We start from the raw sequence: 18387 nt of genomic DNA, 5'->3' as shown, positions 1-18387 counted from the left end.
AAAAAAAAAAAAACGTTAGTTCAAAACAATATTAAAAAAAAAAATAAGGAAACTTTACCTGTGATGGAACCAGGTTCTGCGGATGTTTTGGTGCCCCCATAAAAATTGGAGGCGGTGGATGACTGACTGCAAAACAAAAAGAGAAAATAACTAAAAGAAGACACAAACAGACAATACAAAGAGAAGAAGGTAAAAGAAGGTAATTAAATGAATGTAAAAAGGGTCTCATAAAGGACTGATAAATTTGTGTTCCTTGTTTGCGGGTGGGGGTGGTGCCTTTTTTAGCTTTTACAGGAATATAATCAACGTATTTCAATCCTAAGGCTGTTTTGACTCAGTCTGATGTTGAAATAACTCATCTAAGTAGATTTATTTTTCCTTTTGACAGAATAAGTTGCATTTAAAAGCTTTGAAAACATCCATTCTTATTGTAAGCATTTCATTGACATCCACTTGTGTATTTTTGGGTTGTTTGAAATTTACTACTGTTTTCGCTTTGATATTCTTGGGCTTGGTAGGTAATAATGTCTGCGAGTTTTGCCAAGCAAAAGATGCTTCACTTTTGAAAAGATGAAACTACAGCTGAGAATTGCATGTTCGTCAATGTAAAATATTGAAAGGAAAACTGTTTACAAGTTTCAGATGAAAAATACTGATTTCTGTTTGTTGTCAGATTTAATGTCATTCTTTACTTTCAACAGAAAAGCAACTTATCTTTTTTACGTAATATGTAATATGGCCGAAATAAGTCTTGTAAAATAAGTGGAGGGGCATACTGACATTATCGTGAGTGTCACAGAACTATAAAATAAATCGGGAACATACAAGATATTTTTTTTTAGGGGGAGGGGGGTGAATAAAAAATGATTTATTTTGATAACTTCAATAAAAATACAAACGCGAAGCATCTAATTGCGTCTAGTTAATCATTCAGGACTTTTTCCAAGTTAACTTATTTACCTTTACTTTACTATTATTTCACTTTTCCTTTTACCCAGTTTTTTTTTTTTTTTTAGTGAGAAAACAGAGCAAATCTGTTTTTTATATTACTATTCGCTGAAAAGTTGATACTCTAAAAAATAATAATTGGTATTTTACGTTATTACAATTAAAACACAAACAGCTAATCTATTATTCTATTTTTGGAATAATAGATTAGCCATTTTTAATAGATTCTCCATTTTTTTTTATTCCATTTATAGCCAAGCATCGAAAATCAACTCCCACAATTCAAATACGACAATTAGTGGTGGCTAAAGCAAAATGGCAAAAAATGACAAAGACAAACCTGACATTTTATAGCAGAGAGTAGAAGGGGGATTGGGTACATACCCATCTAAAAAATTAGTCAAAAGAGCCCCACAGCCACTCCACTAGAGATCTGAAAACTCACTTTTTTCCATTTTTGCCATTTATAAAGGACACTGAACCCGTTTGAAATACTATGAATTCGCAAAAAAGTTTCGTAAGTCATAAAATGGAAAAGAAAAAAAAAGGAATGATGACAAAACTGAATTGCCGAAGAAGAACAGAACGCAAATACTTGGAGGTGTCAATTCACAAAAATGTAGGAGGGGGCAATTTTCCCAATGAAAATACCAAACAATACCATTTTCAATCTAATTACCCCACAAAAAAGGTATTTTTCAAAATGCATACCTAAAAATATAGGTAGAGGGTGGGCGTGGACAAGCGCTGTAACGTAAACAATAAGGTAAAGCAGGAGCCTATCGACAACAGAAAGACCCAAGTTGCTTTCATATATCCTGCATTTTCCAAGGCTACGAAACGTAAATAATCTGATACTTCTCCATGATATTTCACGTCACCAACCATTATAATCTATATCATTATTGTGCCACAAACGTCAAGGACATATAGCCGTTCTGGGCTGATAATCATCACCTATAGAAGGTGAATTCCGCTGAGCTCTTGCGACCCGAGACCGATCCTAATCCGTCAGAAACCCAAAATTTTGGGGATCTTATAACATTTAACGTAAGTTTTCTCTGCTTTTCAGATGCTTTTTACATTGACTCCGCCCTACCTTTGAGGCTTAGCAAAAGAAAATTCTGTCTTATGCTAATCGACGTCAGTAATTTTCCTGAGAGCGAAATTGTCCTACGAATAAAATCATCCTCTCTCACTTATTCTTTCCACTATTATTAACGGCCTACAATTTTATTAAACAAGGCCTAAAATTTTTAACCGAACTATGAAGTATTCATCTTTAATAGTGTTTTTATCCGAATAAGTTATCGAGCAGTAGGACAGTTACACTCTTTGAATTAAAATTATCAAATGAAATTCATCGACAAGTACTTACCATGGGAAGGACGGAACGGTCCATAAGGAGGGTATAAATGAACGGGTTGTCTGTATGGCATGGCTCCCCAGCCATGTCTGGGAACATTAGGGATTTGCATATGAGGCATGTTTAAATGAGTGTGAGATACATGGAAGACTTTTTCGAGTGCAACCTCCGCAGCACTTCCGGCAGCCTTTAAAATAATTTTGTATGAAGAAAAAACACCATTATACAGAAACAGACATCCATGAATGATAAATAGATAACTACAAAGATATTTCTTAAAAAACATTAATTAAAAAAAAAAAAAAAAAAAGAATTTGAGCTTCAAAATTAAAGGAGTATTAGTATACCAAATTTAAAAAACAATAATAGTACTTATCAACAATCTAAGGCTTGCTTGTACATAGAATTAATCATATTTATGGATTAAGATCTAAATACACTATATAAATTAAGATGCTATAATTAAAATCGAAATATAGTACGACCCTGACCTTGACTTAAAGAAAGATCGAGTCAGAACAAACAGGAAAGAATTAAAGCACATAATTTAAGCATTTGCACAATCTGATGCACCTCCCCCCCCCAAACACTTAAGCTCAAACAGCCCCCAAGATGGGATTTTCGCAAGCCAAGAAATTTTTACGTCCTGAAAAAGGGCAATTCGAAAAGCTGAGGAATATATACCACATTTATATTGCCACTTATTGATTAATATACTTGATTGTTCGTTATTGCTTTTTGTTGTTATGTTTCCAGATCGACCCAGTTTCCATCCTGTTGCCTCCTACTCCATGTTAGTCTGTCTCGTTTTAGTTATATGTCTATTTTTCTTTTCTCTTTTGACCTGTTATATTTATTGTTTCTAGTATATGACGTTTGTTTTATTTGCATTTCTTGTTTTGCCACCAATTGGCCACCAAATGCCACCAATTAGTGGCATTACAATTTCGTTTCGAGGTTTCTCAGCCAGCGGGAAAATTTAGAACTAGCAATTTCACAGGATTTTCAATCGTTGCAGCACGGTTTAGCCATAGAGAAATAGAGTTTATTTTTTTTAAATGTCTAAATTGGAAATTAAGAATTAAATAAAACTAAGTGACTAAGATTTTAGACATTGGTTCACATTCTGGATGAAACAAGTTTCCACACCAAGTTTAAACCTAGTAGGAACGGTCAAATAATTAAAAAAATGTTTCTTAAATTAACAAATATTGAATTGAGGTAAGAAGAAGCGTACATTAAAGACCAGCATGGCTGCTACGACGACACTTTTATTTTCCAAAAGATGCTTGTAAACAAAAGCGTATTTTTCTGACACTTTTTGATCAGAAAGTATGTGATTTAGCGATACTGACGAGTATATTCCAGAAGTTTAAATGGTCATCCAACCTTTTTTATCCACTTAAGGTAATTAAACTATTTTTATTTAACTTACTTTTTTGTCGCAAATATCACGCAGAAGATAAAAACCAATGTATTAATGTGACAACGCTGTTGCTGTCTGAATGTTTTAAATTTGAGAATACAGGTATGCCTTTCCTATTTTGTCAACATTATTCTTTCAGAGAATAGATAAGTGTTATAACCTCTTTGGAAGTTTTATATGTATTCAACAAACAGACGCCCTGTTTCAGGAACAGGATGGGTTTCAGTGTATTGTATTTGGGTTTCAGAGTATAGAACTTAGTTTCTGAATGATTGATTTTTCCATTTCGAGATTTTTTTTTCCATTTTGCACTCCATCTTCTTTTGAAAGGTAAACATTTTTGTTTTTCAGAAAGGTTATCACAAGCTCTGATAGAGCCGAAATCGCTGATATTATCGTTTCAATTTTGCTGTATTCTGCCCTATTTCTTTTCAAATTTTGGGATTTTTACATTGACTATCTTGTAACACTGATCACCTGAGATGAGTCATTAATAGCTTCAAAGAAATATCAAAAGCAATCATTATTAAAAAAAAAAAAAAAAAAAAAAAAATCCTTATCAATAAGCAGTTCTAGAAACACTATAATTCTTTTTCTGAAAACTTTATCTATTACATGATTTTACTAACTGAAATCCTTATACAAACAATGGAAGAACAAAGACAAACAGTACATAGAGACAACGGGTTAACCTTTGGATTTCTAGAATCAATAATATATACACACGAATAATTATGTAAGCAATAGAATCCAGAGCAAAAATTTGCTGTGGAGGAAGGGACAGAGTTCCAACTGTGAATATATAAAAGTTATGAGGAAATTAACTCCTTTTTGTAATATTATTAAGTTTTCTATTCACCAGAAAAAACAATCATTCAAACATGAAACAGAAAAATATATTTAGTTAGATAAAAAAAGGCCTGGAATGGTAGAAAATTTAGCTAGAAGAGGGAAGGGCCGAGGGAGAGAGGCGGTCCCTCCCTCATTGGGTAGTGTAATTTTAAAAGAGAACTGATACACCCATCTAAGTGATTTTATGGTCCATATCCTATAAATGGCGTGTCCAATATGACCGATATGACGTAAATATGATCAATAGCCTTTATGACAGTAAAACCTAGAAACTTGCTGTGAAGAGGGCAGAATTCCGATTGATTATGGAGTATTGTCAAAACTAATGAATAATAGTTTACTGAGCTGAGCTCTTTCGGAAACTGTCCTAAGTTCATCAGCTTAAGTAAAAAGGTTAAGTCAGGTTAACTAATGGTTAAGTTCCTTCAGATTAGATAATAAGATACAAAATATTTTAGCTTATCGGGTTAACTAGCTTTACAGTTGGGTACAGTTTCTTTTCTTTTGTTCGCATTAGCGGTGATCTCTGGACTAACTAAACTAGCCTCTATCAATAGCCCTTTTTTAAGAGAAGAGAAGGCAGGGTCGTATCCAGGATTTTTATTCCAGGGGGTTATTTTTTCAGGGGGACTTACACAAAAAACTTCAAAAAATACATCAAAAATTTGCTTAAATGCATTTTTGTTACGTTTTTCCGAGTCTGACAAACATTTCAAGGGGAGGGGGTTCAAACCCCCTAACCCACCCCTGGATACGGCCTTCGGAGAAGACAAAACGCTATTTACTAAATATGAAAATGAAGTTACAATATAAAAAGAGAAAAAGACCGGCAATTCTAGGTGAAGTAAATGCATGCAATTTTAGTGCGACCAGCAATTCTAGGCACGACGTATTTCTCAGATTTCTCTATATTACTTGAAGGCAAACTTATCTTGAGACGGCAGTTTTTGTAGTACAATTTAATTTTACCTCAAAATCAAAGTCACAAATAGGCTACTCTCTTTCTCTCGCGAAAAAATAAGTTACCCCACTATCAACATTTAATGTATACAAGAAACTATAACCACAAGTAAATAATGATAAAACTTACAAGAGCTTCGTTTTCAGCAAATACTCCAAAGAATCGCTTTCCACCAATTGTAAGAGATGCTTGGACTTGACCACTTTTATTGCGAGAATAATAATAGACTGGGAGTCCGAGTCCTGAAAAAGAGAAAAAAAAAAATCAAGTTTGGTAATGTACGTTACAGGCGAGGTACATCACGGGCACTATCTTAGTGACGTTCTTATTATAAGTTGTCAATGAACTATCAACAATTTTTGTGATTTAGCAGGGTTGCCAAAGGGATGCTTTTAGTGATGTTTGGATACTTTTTTGCCCAGAGTGACACCAGGGCGCTTTAGGCTCAACAAAAGCCACTTTTGCGTTTCACATAAAACCCTTATTAGTTGGGCTTTTGTTTCTTTCTTACGCCCAACTGCTTTTGCTTTTCTGGTTTGCATTTTTTTTTCTATTAACCTGGGATTTTTTTTGCCATTGCGATTCGTGTTCTTTTTCTTTAACTTTCCTTGAAAAAAAAATGCTGTCCAGAAAACTTACTGAACCATTTCACTGGAAAAATAAAAAGAAGCTATTGTAATGATATTAAAAAAAACTAGTCATTTTTAACTGTCTCTTATTTTTAACTATACGAATAAACCATGATTAATTACCTAGAAGGTGATATTATCCAAAAATTTTTAAACTCTTTGAACAATTATCTTATTAAATGGAATACTTTTTTTGAGAGGGGAGAGGGACGCCCTAAACTACTTTTCATTTAGCGGGGAGAGGGGACCTCGTATGTCATAAATTTTACCGGATCTTAAGCAATAAATAAAGTTCAAATAGGGATAAAATCCTTTTAATAGACAGTGATGATGATAACTACAGTTTTAAGGACGCATAAATCTATGACACGTTTAGACACGAGTCCACAAATTTTAATCGAATAAAGCTGTGTATTAAGAAACGTTCAAGGAAGGAAGTAAAAAAGCAAAAACTGTCAAAAGTAAAAAGTAAAGAAATCAGAAACATTAAAAGAATCTGCTTTTAATGTCGATTTTAAATACACAAAATTCATTTAGTTACCTATCAGTAATTATTAGCCTAATAATATTTGCATAATTTTAGAAGGAGGAGAACACCCCCCCCCCCCCCAAAAAAAAGGTACAATCTCGATGGAAATCACACCATTAAGTTCAATATGGCTGAAAGCCCAAAAGCAGATGCTTCTAATCTCTATCAACACAATATTCGGTATTCTTCCTTAGAATGACGATCACGATGCGTATTTTTTTCTTATTATTATTTTTTTCACCAAGGGTGATCGTATTCAGCCAGTGGCCGTAGAATATTACTAGACGGCTCAACCAAAAGCAAATAAAAAAATTTAGTATTTTTTATGCAGCAAAAAAGATTGCACCACAAAATATTTCTCTAAACAGAACAAAATACGACCAGCCCAAAATTCTGTGATACACAACCACTTTTAGAACTATCAAAATACAGCCTCCTAGTTTCAGAGGCTATGTCATTACGGGGATGTGCGCTTGTCCCTAAACAGATGCTCTGACCATGCAAAATAGATGGTTATTGGATGATCGTTTATACACCAAGACAAAGGGTTATAGAGCACCATGAACTGTGCACCAGCTATTAGATGGGGAGGGGAAGTCAGTAGATCATTTTTGCGGGAGGAGGTACCTAAAGTCCCCAGAAGCAGGATTTTAGGCTAACATTTTTCAAACATTCCATTAAACACTTTTTAGGGGGAGGGGAGGAGCGTGTGTTTTTTTTTATTTTGTATATTTGTGTGATGTAATTTATCTGTTTTAATTATAGTGGCACTTAATTCCACGTAAGCATTTGCGCAATATATCTACTATGTCGTAAAAGTTTATTCCAAATAAACGCAGCTTATGTAATAAAGATTCTTCAGAATAGTATAAAGAGAGAGGATTACTCTCATCCTTTTGTAGCGGGAACGGTAGCCTTTGACAGAAACAGGAAATTGAAAAAAAGAAAAAAAAGAGAAAGAAATATCATCTTCAGCGTAAAGAGCGGGGAGGAGGTTTAGGGGAGTGACAGTCCCTCTGATACTAACTGTAATCCTGTTTTATTATACACAACAAACTTACCTAAAGGATAACCCTGAATATGGCATTGAACAAGATCAGATACGAAAGAACAAGTTTGTAGAAATGAAAGTAATAAGCAAAGCTAGTATTTCAAATACACTTTATACAAAAAACGTCACCCTCAACCTCTCGCTCTTCATATTGAAGTTTAAGTCTTTCTTCAACTCCCCCGAAATGAATGCTCTAAGACAATGGTAAAGTGATAAAGAATTAACCTTTTTTTTATTGCGATACTTTGAGAATGAAAGAGCTCACTTAGTTGTATTTGAAGAATAAAGTTTTCCGTACAGATGTTTTCAAAGGCATTTGGTTAATGAAATACTCGCAGTTAAAAACTGGCTCGTTAAGTTTGTTACATTCTAAAATGCTTTCCGAAGAGCGCAAGTGAAACGTTAGTGCAACGACGGGGAGCTGAAGGGGGAGGGGGAAGGGATAACAGCCTCATGCATGGGTGAATTCTTTTCACTTACGTTTTGATGTTGCTCTTTACTTTTGTTTGAAAAAGAAAACTAGTTTTATTATTAACTATTAACGAGTGTATCCCTTTTAAAAGGGGTCCTTGTTTGATCTAACAACTTTAGAACCATTATTAGCCCCTCATTACCGTACGGCCTTGTGCAGTGATATAGCTGGGGGGGGGGGTGAGCCACAAACACTACGAAATGGGAAAGATGAGATGCGATGAGATGATATGGGTTTTATTTTCAACTAATAATTACATCATAGTTAACTGGCACTTACCACATATCTTAAATAACATTATCAACCAAACGTAGAAAATGGTAAGAACGTGTGACGCTTTATTAAGCCACTATTATGGCAGGAGCAGCGTCACACAATCTTTCACCATAAACCAAACTTATTCACTCTTCCCACTCTTTTCTTACCTTTTAATACTATTCAACCCCCCCCCCCCCCAAAAAAAAACCCCACAAAACAACACCAAAAAATAAAAAATTTAAAAAATTAACAATCAAATATACTCAATTTCCACCCAAAAAAAACTTTTTTAATCTAATTTTAAACTGAAACTGGTTTTCTGACTCTCTAATGCTCTCCGGGAAACCATTCCACAAATTAACTGCATAATTTCTAATTACAAAACTAGATCGACTCTTACTCCTTACTTCTGAGACTAAGCTTCTAGACCTCTAGTCTGATGCTGATGATGATCTGAATTAAACTAAAAAAAATCTCTAAAATGTTCAGGAGATATCTTATTAAGCAATTGGTAAGTAAACACTCCCGCCTGATGGTCCCTGATCTGATGTACATTTACAACTCTAAAACTCAGAAAACATTCACGCGTGTGCTCATACTGAATAAACTTACCCAGTACTCGAAGCGCCTTATTCCCAAGAATCTGCAGTCTTTTAAAATTTGAAGAAAAATTAGATGCATAAATACAGCAGCCATAAACAATAAAAGGATGAAAACAGTATGATGTACATTTCTTGAAAGAGTTAAAGGTAACAAGTGTTTCAAACGCCGCATCACTCCAAGACCTCGTGCAAGTTTAAAATAAATCATATTTATGTGTTTCTTCCAACTAAAATTATTTTTAACATAAAATCCCAAATATTCATTTTCAAAAACCTGCGAAAGCGACAAATTTTCAAATACTATAGAAGCACTATATACAATTTTCCCTATCCTACTAAAAATCATATAATTTGTCTTAGAAGTATTAACAGCAAGGTAACTCAAGCAGGTAAACACCAAAAGGAAGAATAACATTATATATAATTTTGACTACATAGCCACTAAAAAGTCCTTTTCCATTGTGAATATCTGTCGTCTGGGAATCATGGCAATGCCACTGCTAGGCCACACACCAACGCCACACAGCAGCCAAAATTAAGAAAGAAAGAGAAATAAAAACAAACCTTTACGACCAGACAGGTCAATTAGCTTTAAGCAAGTGCTCTCAGGGTCACTTCGGGGCGCTTTCATTTTGGTCGGACTTTGGTTGGTGGACTGTGAAGCATTCATGGTTCCAGCAGCTAAGGCTTCAAAAGTTATCGATTTTGACTCTTGAACTGCATTAGGTTGATTTTCGACACCAATTTTCAGAGTATCGCGTAAAAGTTTCGTCATTTCTTCAGTTGTCACTGGTTTACTTGGCATTTCTTGACTTTTAACAAACTTCATTGGACTTGGGAGGCTTTTAGCCACTTCTGTTAGTGATACTGTTGTCCTCTGTTCCACTGCATCGTACCTTTGATTTGCTTTCTAAATAAAAAAAAAACCTCTAGACTTAGGCAGGGATTTTAGTTATAACCATTTTGATTTAAATCTAAAGACAGATTGAGGTTAAAAAAAGCAAATAAAACATGGTACATTTTGCATTATAAAAGTGAATTTTATTAGACGATTTCTTTTTTCCTTTTATTAACGTCAAATGAGCAAAACTACAGTTTCTATGGGATAAAGTTCACTTGAAACTTGGAGATTTAAATTGACTTGCCAATATGAGTTGCCACTACAACAATCAGTTGGCTTTGATAGCCAAAGTGCTGCTGAAGCCTTCATTATTTTTTAAAATACTGTGTCCCAAGAAGAATTCGTCTTATTACCAAAATATGATAACAAGTTCCTGAAACATGGTGTCAAAATGCTCTATTTCTGCTTAAAATTCTCTTTCTCTAAAAATTCTCTATTTCCCAACACTCAATCATTCGCAGCTTTTAAAACACGCCAAATTTGCAAGCTAATACTGTACAAGCAAGCTAAAACATAAAGCCTAACCAATCAATGTTTCTATAGACGCAGCATTTACAAGCTAAGACTACATTAATTTGAATCAAAACTTTAAACTTATTATTTGTTTAATGTTACAAACAGTTTTGTATTGTGTCTACCACCGATATTGCCAAGGAAACACTTCATGAATAATAGAGAAACTAGTTAATTGCATGCCATTATTATTTATAACCGTTAGATAACTACTTTCTGAAGACAAACTTCTTTCCCTTAAGTGTCAGAAACGAAAAGAAGGTGGGCCAATTGACACAAGTACGTAACCCCTCGCCTTTGAAGATGAACGTACATCACGATTTTGATTATCTTGTCACTCACTGCAATAGAGATGGGAACAAATTTCTACTAGGATCGAATGCACAATAATAACAATATTATAATTATAACTTTAATGTTCTAAAATCCATAAGGCCATTGTAATACAAAATGAAAAAATTCAACTCTGATTGACATAAACAAAACTAGCATAAACAATAAATAAACATAAATACTACATAAGGAAAAGCATTACATCAATTACAAAAATCTCTTTCTATGCTCCAATGCTATTCTCAGAAATCGTCCAAATCTTTCTACACTCACGAAACACTCACCCCTCGCTATACTTGCCAGCCATCTTCCCCCAAACGTACAATCTGCATAAACTTTCTTTTGTAACTCACTCCATTCTTTATACGCACCCATCATACCGACGACCGTTTCATCCATATCTCCATTTATGGAGCAAAAGTCAGGACCGTCATTCCCTTGCCTCCTCTCTAAATATTTCCTTCTTGTCCCCAAGCAGCAAACATACTACACACAAAAATGGGCCCTCATTAATAGTATCTTACCCCTGCCCCGAAGGATCAACGGGCTTTATGATTCATGACGGGCAAGTAACTTCCCATAATAGAGAAAAAATTCCCGAACTAGGAAATTTTGAAGCCTAGTTGTTGAGACTGTAAAAGTCAACGGCCTGATATTTCACTAAGTTCGCTGGCGATAGCTACCTGTCAAGAGAGTCCAAGCATTTTGGTGTAGAAGATAGTAGGGCTTGGAAGTTCTCTTTGACTCAAGACACTTGCCCCAAGAGCTTCTAGTAGACCTTAGTATATTCTTCCAAAGGTCAAAGAAGAAGTAAACAATTGCGAGTAATTATTCTGATATCCCATTGGCCGAAGGTAATCTTCCCATAACTTCAAATCCCTCACTGCGAAAGAAAACATGCCGACCTTGCTGCTAAAAACTAGGTGGTGGGAATGGCGAGGAGATGTTGGAGGGGCCATAGACTCACTTCATTTCTGTAATAAAGATCCCTATATGATTCAGGTTCAAAGAAGGTGCAACACGCTTACCTTTATGCTAAAAAGCTGGTGGAAGGTAGAGGTTCTGGAGGTACCGCAGGTCCACTAGTCTTCCAATAATACGAACTGAAAGTCCTTGCATATTTCAGGTTCAAGAAAGATTTAGCATGCCTAACTTTCTACTAAAAAGTGTGAAGTCAGGGGGAGGGGTGTAGTTGAAGGGATCGATACGCCGTTTAGGTCCTTTAATCACAGAAATTGAAGATCTTCGCACGATTCTGGTTCAATAAGGTGCGATATTGCCTAGCTTTGTACAAAAAAAGCCGATGGTTGGAGGAGCAAAGGGATGTGTGTGTCTATTAAAGGGATCTCTCAACCATATTAGTTCTCTATTCATATTGCTTGAGAGCTCTAGCACGATTCCGGTTCATGAAGACGCAAGATGCGTCTTCAACAATAAATTTCAACAATAAATAGCAAACTCAACTGACATCACAGTCACGTTATAATAGATGGCAACATTTTCGGGACCATGGGGAAATGCTCCTTTTTTGATCTCTAAATAAACATTGAAAACACTGAAATTGAACTATGAAAAAAACAGCGAAAAAGGGCATTAACAATGCGTATGACATATTCCCTGACCCTTTCACGAGCCAAAACAGCGAAATCTACTTTGTTTTAACTCTTATTTTCAAATCGGTTGATTTACTCTTAATTTTGAACATTCAGAATTACATCCCTTGAATATAAGAACTATCAGCGATAAAAAAGAAAAAAGCTCCTTAATAATATACGATTTTGTTTAGAAGACTACTTGTCAGTAATGTTTTGTGTGTGCTCAAACACAAAAACAGACAAATAAATGTAATCGGTACAGCATAATCAAAATCAGCTGTCAATTCTCGCTCTGTTTTGGGTTTTATGGATTTAACTAATTCGCGGGGCCAGATAAAGGGCGAATGGGCCCAATCGGGCCCCGTGTTACCATCAAAATGTACGAACAAAAAAGATTTTTAAATTCAAAGCAAATTGTTTTTAACGATAAGGGATAAATTATGAGTTATTCAAATAAATAAAAATATATTTATTTTGCATTGCTGGATGAGATTTATTAATGTATTTATTATTATATAATATATACTTTATACTATAGAAAACCGATGCCTCTAAAAGTTCCTGTCAGATTTATCGAATTTAATCGCGATAGCATATTAGAGAGATTTTGCACTACGTAGGCCTACGTGAACTACTTTACGTACATAAACTACTATGCAGGCATATGTTATTGAAATATTTAATATCTTTATTATTTTATTTTTATTATCTCTATTATTATATCTTTATTATATTATCTTTATTATTATATCTTAATTATATTTAATATCTTTTATTATTGAAATATTTAATATCTAGAGGGACCCGAAGAAAAATCAAATCGGATTGGTCTGGTCTGATTCGGTAATTGAACGCCTCATATATAAGATGCATAATGTCTTCATTGATTGGCATTTGAATAACGATTGCATTCCAACTTTTTAGAGAAACTAGTGACAACCTGCTGTGAATTCCGGGCGCACACCTTAAACATGTTTAACAGTCCAATCATGACTGACGATCATTAGAGATATCTTTCGAAATAAGGGAGCCTTCATGCAGACACGAAGGTCCTAAGTACTTGAAAAAAAAAAGACTTAGAAAACGGCTAATCTTAGACTAACCAAATAGTGTTAAAACACTAAGCCTTTTTTTTATTAGAATGAGTTAAAGGTTGGTACAGCATACCCATAAAAACAAATAGCTTACTAGGAAATTTCCCAAACGTCTTTTTTAAAGCTTATTTAGGCTTTGAGACCAGGTTGGGGCCAGAAGATTCAGAACTTTTTTATTTTTTTAATTTGCGAAAAATATGAGAGAGGAAAACCCAAACTATTTGCGAAACAAAAACATAAAGACCGTATAATAAAAAGCTACCTTAATTAAGAAATTAAATAATAAAAAATATAATGTTCGTATGAACTTAAATACGAGTTCGAATCAAGTTCGTATGAACTTAAATATGATTGAAATAACCCTAAATTGAGAAAAAGAGGCTCTATAATTTAATGCAACTTGTTTTTCATATGAGCAAAAGTGATAATAAGTTTAAAAATAGAAAAATTGACCCAGTAGTGAAAATTTGAACTTTTCATTCAAATTAAAGAAAGACGAACTTATTCTTTGCAAAAGCTTATTTTATGAATGTCCCCCTCTTTCATAATAAGCAAAAAAGATACGATTCTCTTTTTGATAATTTCCAGGTGACGAGTCAATAAATGTTATTACAAATATCAGGAAATTACTAGAAAATATATATACATATTACTATCTTTATAAGTGAGCAATAATTGTGTATATATTTATGTTCTCAAAAACGGCTCCATATTTTTTGGGGAAAATTGGTATCTTGGAAATATGGCATATTTTCGCATAAAAAAAAAACGATCTAGATAGGTCAGAAATCTAAAAAAATTCGTTAAGCCTTTATTTTGTTTTTGTTTTTGCAAGAAACTTGCTTTGCATTTTTTAGATGAAAAAATACATTAGAAAAAACGTAAAAACTTGCCTAAAGCGAGTTATTCTGTAAGAAACATTTTAAGTAATACATTTTTTCCGACTAGTAAAAAAGTAACAAAAATGCATAGAAACAAACTTTGTTGTGTTTTGTAAATTATTTTTTTTTTCAAACCAATCTGCATCGGTAGTTAGATATTTTGATCAGTATACTAATTACATAGGCATGAAAACAAGAAATGTATTGATCCTGAATCAATTGAACAGTTTTTATTTTTAAACAAACAACAAACAAGGTAAAAAGATTATTGTCAATTATTGTCAACGTTATGACTCATAAGCCTAACGTGTGCGAGTCGACAACACAAAGTGAAAATAAATGATACTACACTATTCAAAACAGAAAAGAACAGAAGAGAGAATACAGAAAAGAGAGCTAGAGAGAGTTGTAAAGAAAAAGAGAGGTGGATTAAAAAGTTTCAGTGAAGGGAGGGTGGTTTTTCCTACTCCCTTCCCTGTTCCTTAGAGGAGAAAACGAAAATGAACTTAAAAAAAAGAAGCTTGAAACAATGGAAACATCCATTCTAGCCAAGACGGTCTGAAATTTGTATTTTTCTGGTATAATTGAAACACCTTCGAACCCAGGAGTAGTTGATAAGAATCCTATCGGATTCAAAATTCAACATTCAGGGCTAAAAAATCCTTTCAAGAGACCGTCTGGCTCTTGGAAAACTTTCGCAGATGACTTTAACCCTAGGGCTACGAACCAAATACATTTGAATAGGAAGTCTTATCCAAAGGAAAATATTACAGACGGTAAGAAGTCTAATCCGTTTTTGTCCCAACAACAAACTGGTTGTCATATGTTCTGGTTGTCATATGTTCATTTGTTGTCAACATTGGGAGCTCCAAGTCATCATTTAGACGTTATTAACTCTTTCGAGGATAATTTTAATCCCATTGCTATGATTGCGCCATCATGGAGTGTTTCCAAGCCTAAGTCAGCTGAGACATCGAAGTCTACATTTAAAAAACATAAGCAAGAAAGCCCTTTAAACCCTGTGCCATTGGATTTAAATCCTTTTCCAAAGGACAATATCACAGACGGTAAGAAGTCTGATTCCGTTTTTTCTCGACAGGAAACTGGTTATCTTACAGGAACAGAAATGAGGGAATGGGGATCTCAAAGTCAGTATCTACGCTGACTACCTATCTCCCTATCTCCCAGTATCTACGCTGAAAACCCTTTGGCAGATCATTTTGATTTCAAACCTATTTATGTCCCACCATGTAGTGTCTCAAAGCCGAGATCAGTTGAAGTAACTGTGGCTCCATTAGAAAAATCGTCAAACCCAGGCGCTGGATTCGAAATTAAACATTTATGGCTAGAAAACGCTTTCAAGAAACCGTTTGCCTCTTGGGCATCTACATCTATGGTGTTCTTTCTTGAATCAGCCACAATGAAAGTTTCGAGTGTTCGGTATCAGCTTGATTAAAATTATTTAATTTTGTTTTATTAAAATTATTGAATGAACAGTATTCTAAACACAAATTAGTTTCAGTATGATCATTCCCTATCTCACCCATTATAAAAACCCGGACCAAGGTGAGAGTGCTCCAGAGAACGTTTTTGCAGATATAAACATAAGTGGCATTAGATATTTTCACGGGTAGACAAGTCAGATTTCTCTTGGACGCGAAACAAGTGGAAACCCGCTATTACCAATAATGCACTTTGTAACCATTTCTCACTGATTGACGGAAACAGATTAACCCGCTAATGCAGAAATAAGTGGGAGGAGCTTTTTGTTCGCACCGAGAATGAAGACCAGAAATGATCTGCGATAAATTTACTGGATAATTCTATAAACTGTGGATACATCTTTATCTTAGGTTCCTTGTTTTTTAGTTTTTATTATATTTTTATTTGTCTTTTTTTTCTACCTACTGTGAATATAGAAACTTCAAAATAAAATATAGCGAAACTTCTGTTTGTGATGACCCACTAAATGCAAATCCCATGTACTTTATATTTCAACTTCTACCGACATCTTGGGATATCTGCCAAATTCCCAATCATTCTTCCAGCAAGAAGAAAAACGATAAAAAAATGACGATAAATTAAAAAAAAAACTAAAACAACAAAAGCTGATTTCTTTGAATCAATAGAATTACAATGATTTAGCAAAACCCTAGGCTAAACTATTGATGAAAGTAAATACCAACAAATAAACTAATTTCTAGGATCAATCCAAGAATACTCTCTAAAAAAAAAGCAAATACTAACAGATCTGTCAGGATTATTTTCTCTCTAATTGGTTTGTAAACTTTATAAGGCAATTTAGTCAACTCTGATGATTTCTCTCTTTGATCGTTTCATCTTGCTCATCTTTGCTCGAGAGTCAGGGAGATTATGTTGTGTTTATGTGTTGTTGTATGCGAGTGCCATAAAAAAAACTGTTTCTTTTTTAAATTGCGCTTTGGGTTTCTATTGCGCTCTGTAAATATGAAGCACAGAAGTGTATATAGTTAGATCCTGTATATAAAGTACGGCATGTAACTAAACTATCAAAAAAATATTGTCTATGTCCCCAGACACAGGTTATAAGAATGTATTGTTCATTTTTTTGACATTTCCATTTTTTGGTCATAAATATGTTTGCATTACCAAAAGGATATCGCAGGGCAGGGTGACTTGAAACCTGGGGATGACTTAACAAAAGTAAAAAAAAAAAAAAAAAAAAAAAAAAATTTAAATTACCAAATTGCACAACTATGCCTTCAAAGGAATCCCCCAATAGTTTAAATTAAATATCAGGCTCTTGGCTATTATACGAGATTATTTAACTGAAGTTTTGACAAGATGGGGATCCTAAAAAGTTTACCTTTTTTTTTACAGATCTTTTGGAATATCTGCCATATTGATCATTCTCCCGACAAGAAGAACGATGATAAAAAATGAAGGTAAATTAAAAAAACTGAAATAATACAAGCTGATTTCTTTACATAAAAAAATTACCATGGTTTAGCAAAACCCTAGGCTAAACTATTGATAAAAGTAAATACCAACAAAAAAACCAATCGAAGAATACTCTTTAAAATAAAGTAAATAAGCAAATACCAACACGCAATTTTGATTGGATTTGTTTGGTGAAATGGTGGGAGTGGGAGGGGGGTAGTTGCCCTCCAATCCCTTTCGACTATTAACGAGGGCAGCAGCCGTTTCAATTTCCAATCAAATGAGCTCTTTTCGAAGTTTCTAAGACAGCAAATAGCCATTTCAAAATTTTTATCAGATGCATTTCGGGAATATACAAGGTGTGAGGGGGGGGGGGGGGTATCCACAATCCGATCACTGAATCTTAAAAAGAGCACTAGAATTTCTTATTACCAATCTAATGAGTCCACTCAGGAGTTTATACGGTCACCGTTTCTATATACCTTATATGGCCCCAGAGCATAAACTTACAACCCTTGCCCTGAGGGCTGTGGGGGGGGGGTTGTCATCCTCAAAGACATAATTTCCTGACCTTTCAACTAAATTGAACAAAATGGCAATCTCAAAATTTTGATTACATGTTTTTGGGGAAATGGTGGGCGTGGGAGGGGGGTTAGTTAACCGCCAATCACTTTCAACCATTAAAAAGAGCACTAGCCCATTCAATTTCCAATCGAGTGAGCTCTTCTTGAAGTTTCTACGACGACAAATGGCCATCTCGCATTTTCTACCGGATGCGTTTTGGGAAAATACGAGGTGTGTGTGTGAGGGGGGGGGGGGGATCCACCCTTCGATCACTCTGAATGACAAAAAGGGCACTAAAACTTCTGATTATCAATCCAATGAACCTCCTCCGAAGTTTGTACGAACATCCTTACTATATAAACGTCATATGCCCCCAGGGGATAACTTACTACCCTTTCCCTGAGGCTTATGGGAGGAGGGTTGTCATCTTCAAATACATATTTTCCGGACCTGTCAACTACGTTGAACAAAATGACCATCTCAAAATTTTGAT

The 18387-nt window shown here is 34.5% G+C and overlaps 1 protein-coding gene across 2 annotated transcripts in view; it reads right to left on the bottom strand.

The window, feature by feature from the left end:
- Positions 1 to 18387, bottom strand: part of pcm (5'-3' exoribonuclease pacman) — a 221926-nt gene that overhangs the window by 29534 nt on the left and 174005 nt on the right. For both annotated transcript variants that reach the window (XM_089090490.1, XM_089090491.1), the window contains 4 exons: positions 9659 to 10004; positions 5683 to 5795; positions 2327 to 2501; positions 59 to 126 (listed from right to left, as the gene is read on the bottom strand). In XM_089090490.1, the coding sequence (XP_088946616.1) occupies positions 59 to 126; positions 2327 to 2501; positions 5683 to 5795; positions 9659 to 10004 (702 nt within the window). The remainder of the gene's footprint in view (positions 1 to 58; positions 127 to 2326; positions 2502 to 5682; positions 5796 to 9658; positions 10005 to 18387) is intronic.

Source organism: Artemia sp. Qi Xiang Cuo, chromosome 6 (assembly GCF_049724085.1).
Source record: "Artemia sp. Qi Xiang Cuo chromosome 6, ASM4972408v1, whole genome shotgun sequence".
Classification (NCBI taxonomy): domain Eukaryota; kingdom Metazoa; phylum Arthropoda; class Branchiopoda; order Anostraca; family Artemiidae; genus Artemia; species Artemia sp. Qi Xiang Cuo.
This window is presented reverse-complemented; position numbering and strand designations above follow the sequence as displayed.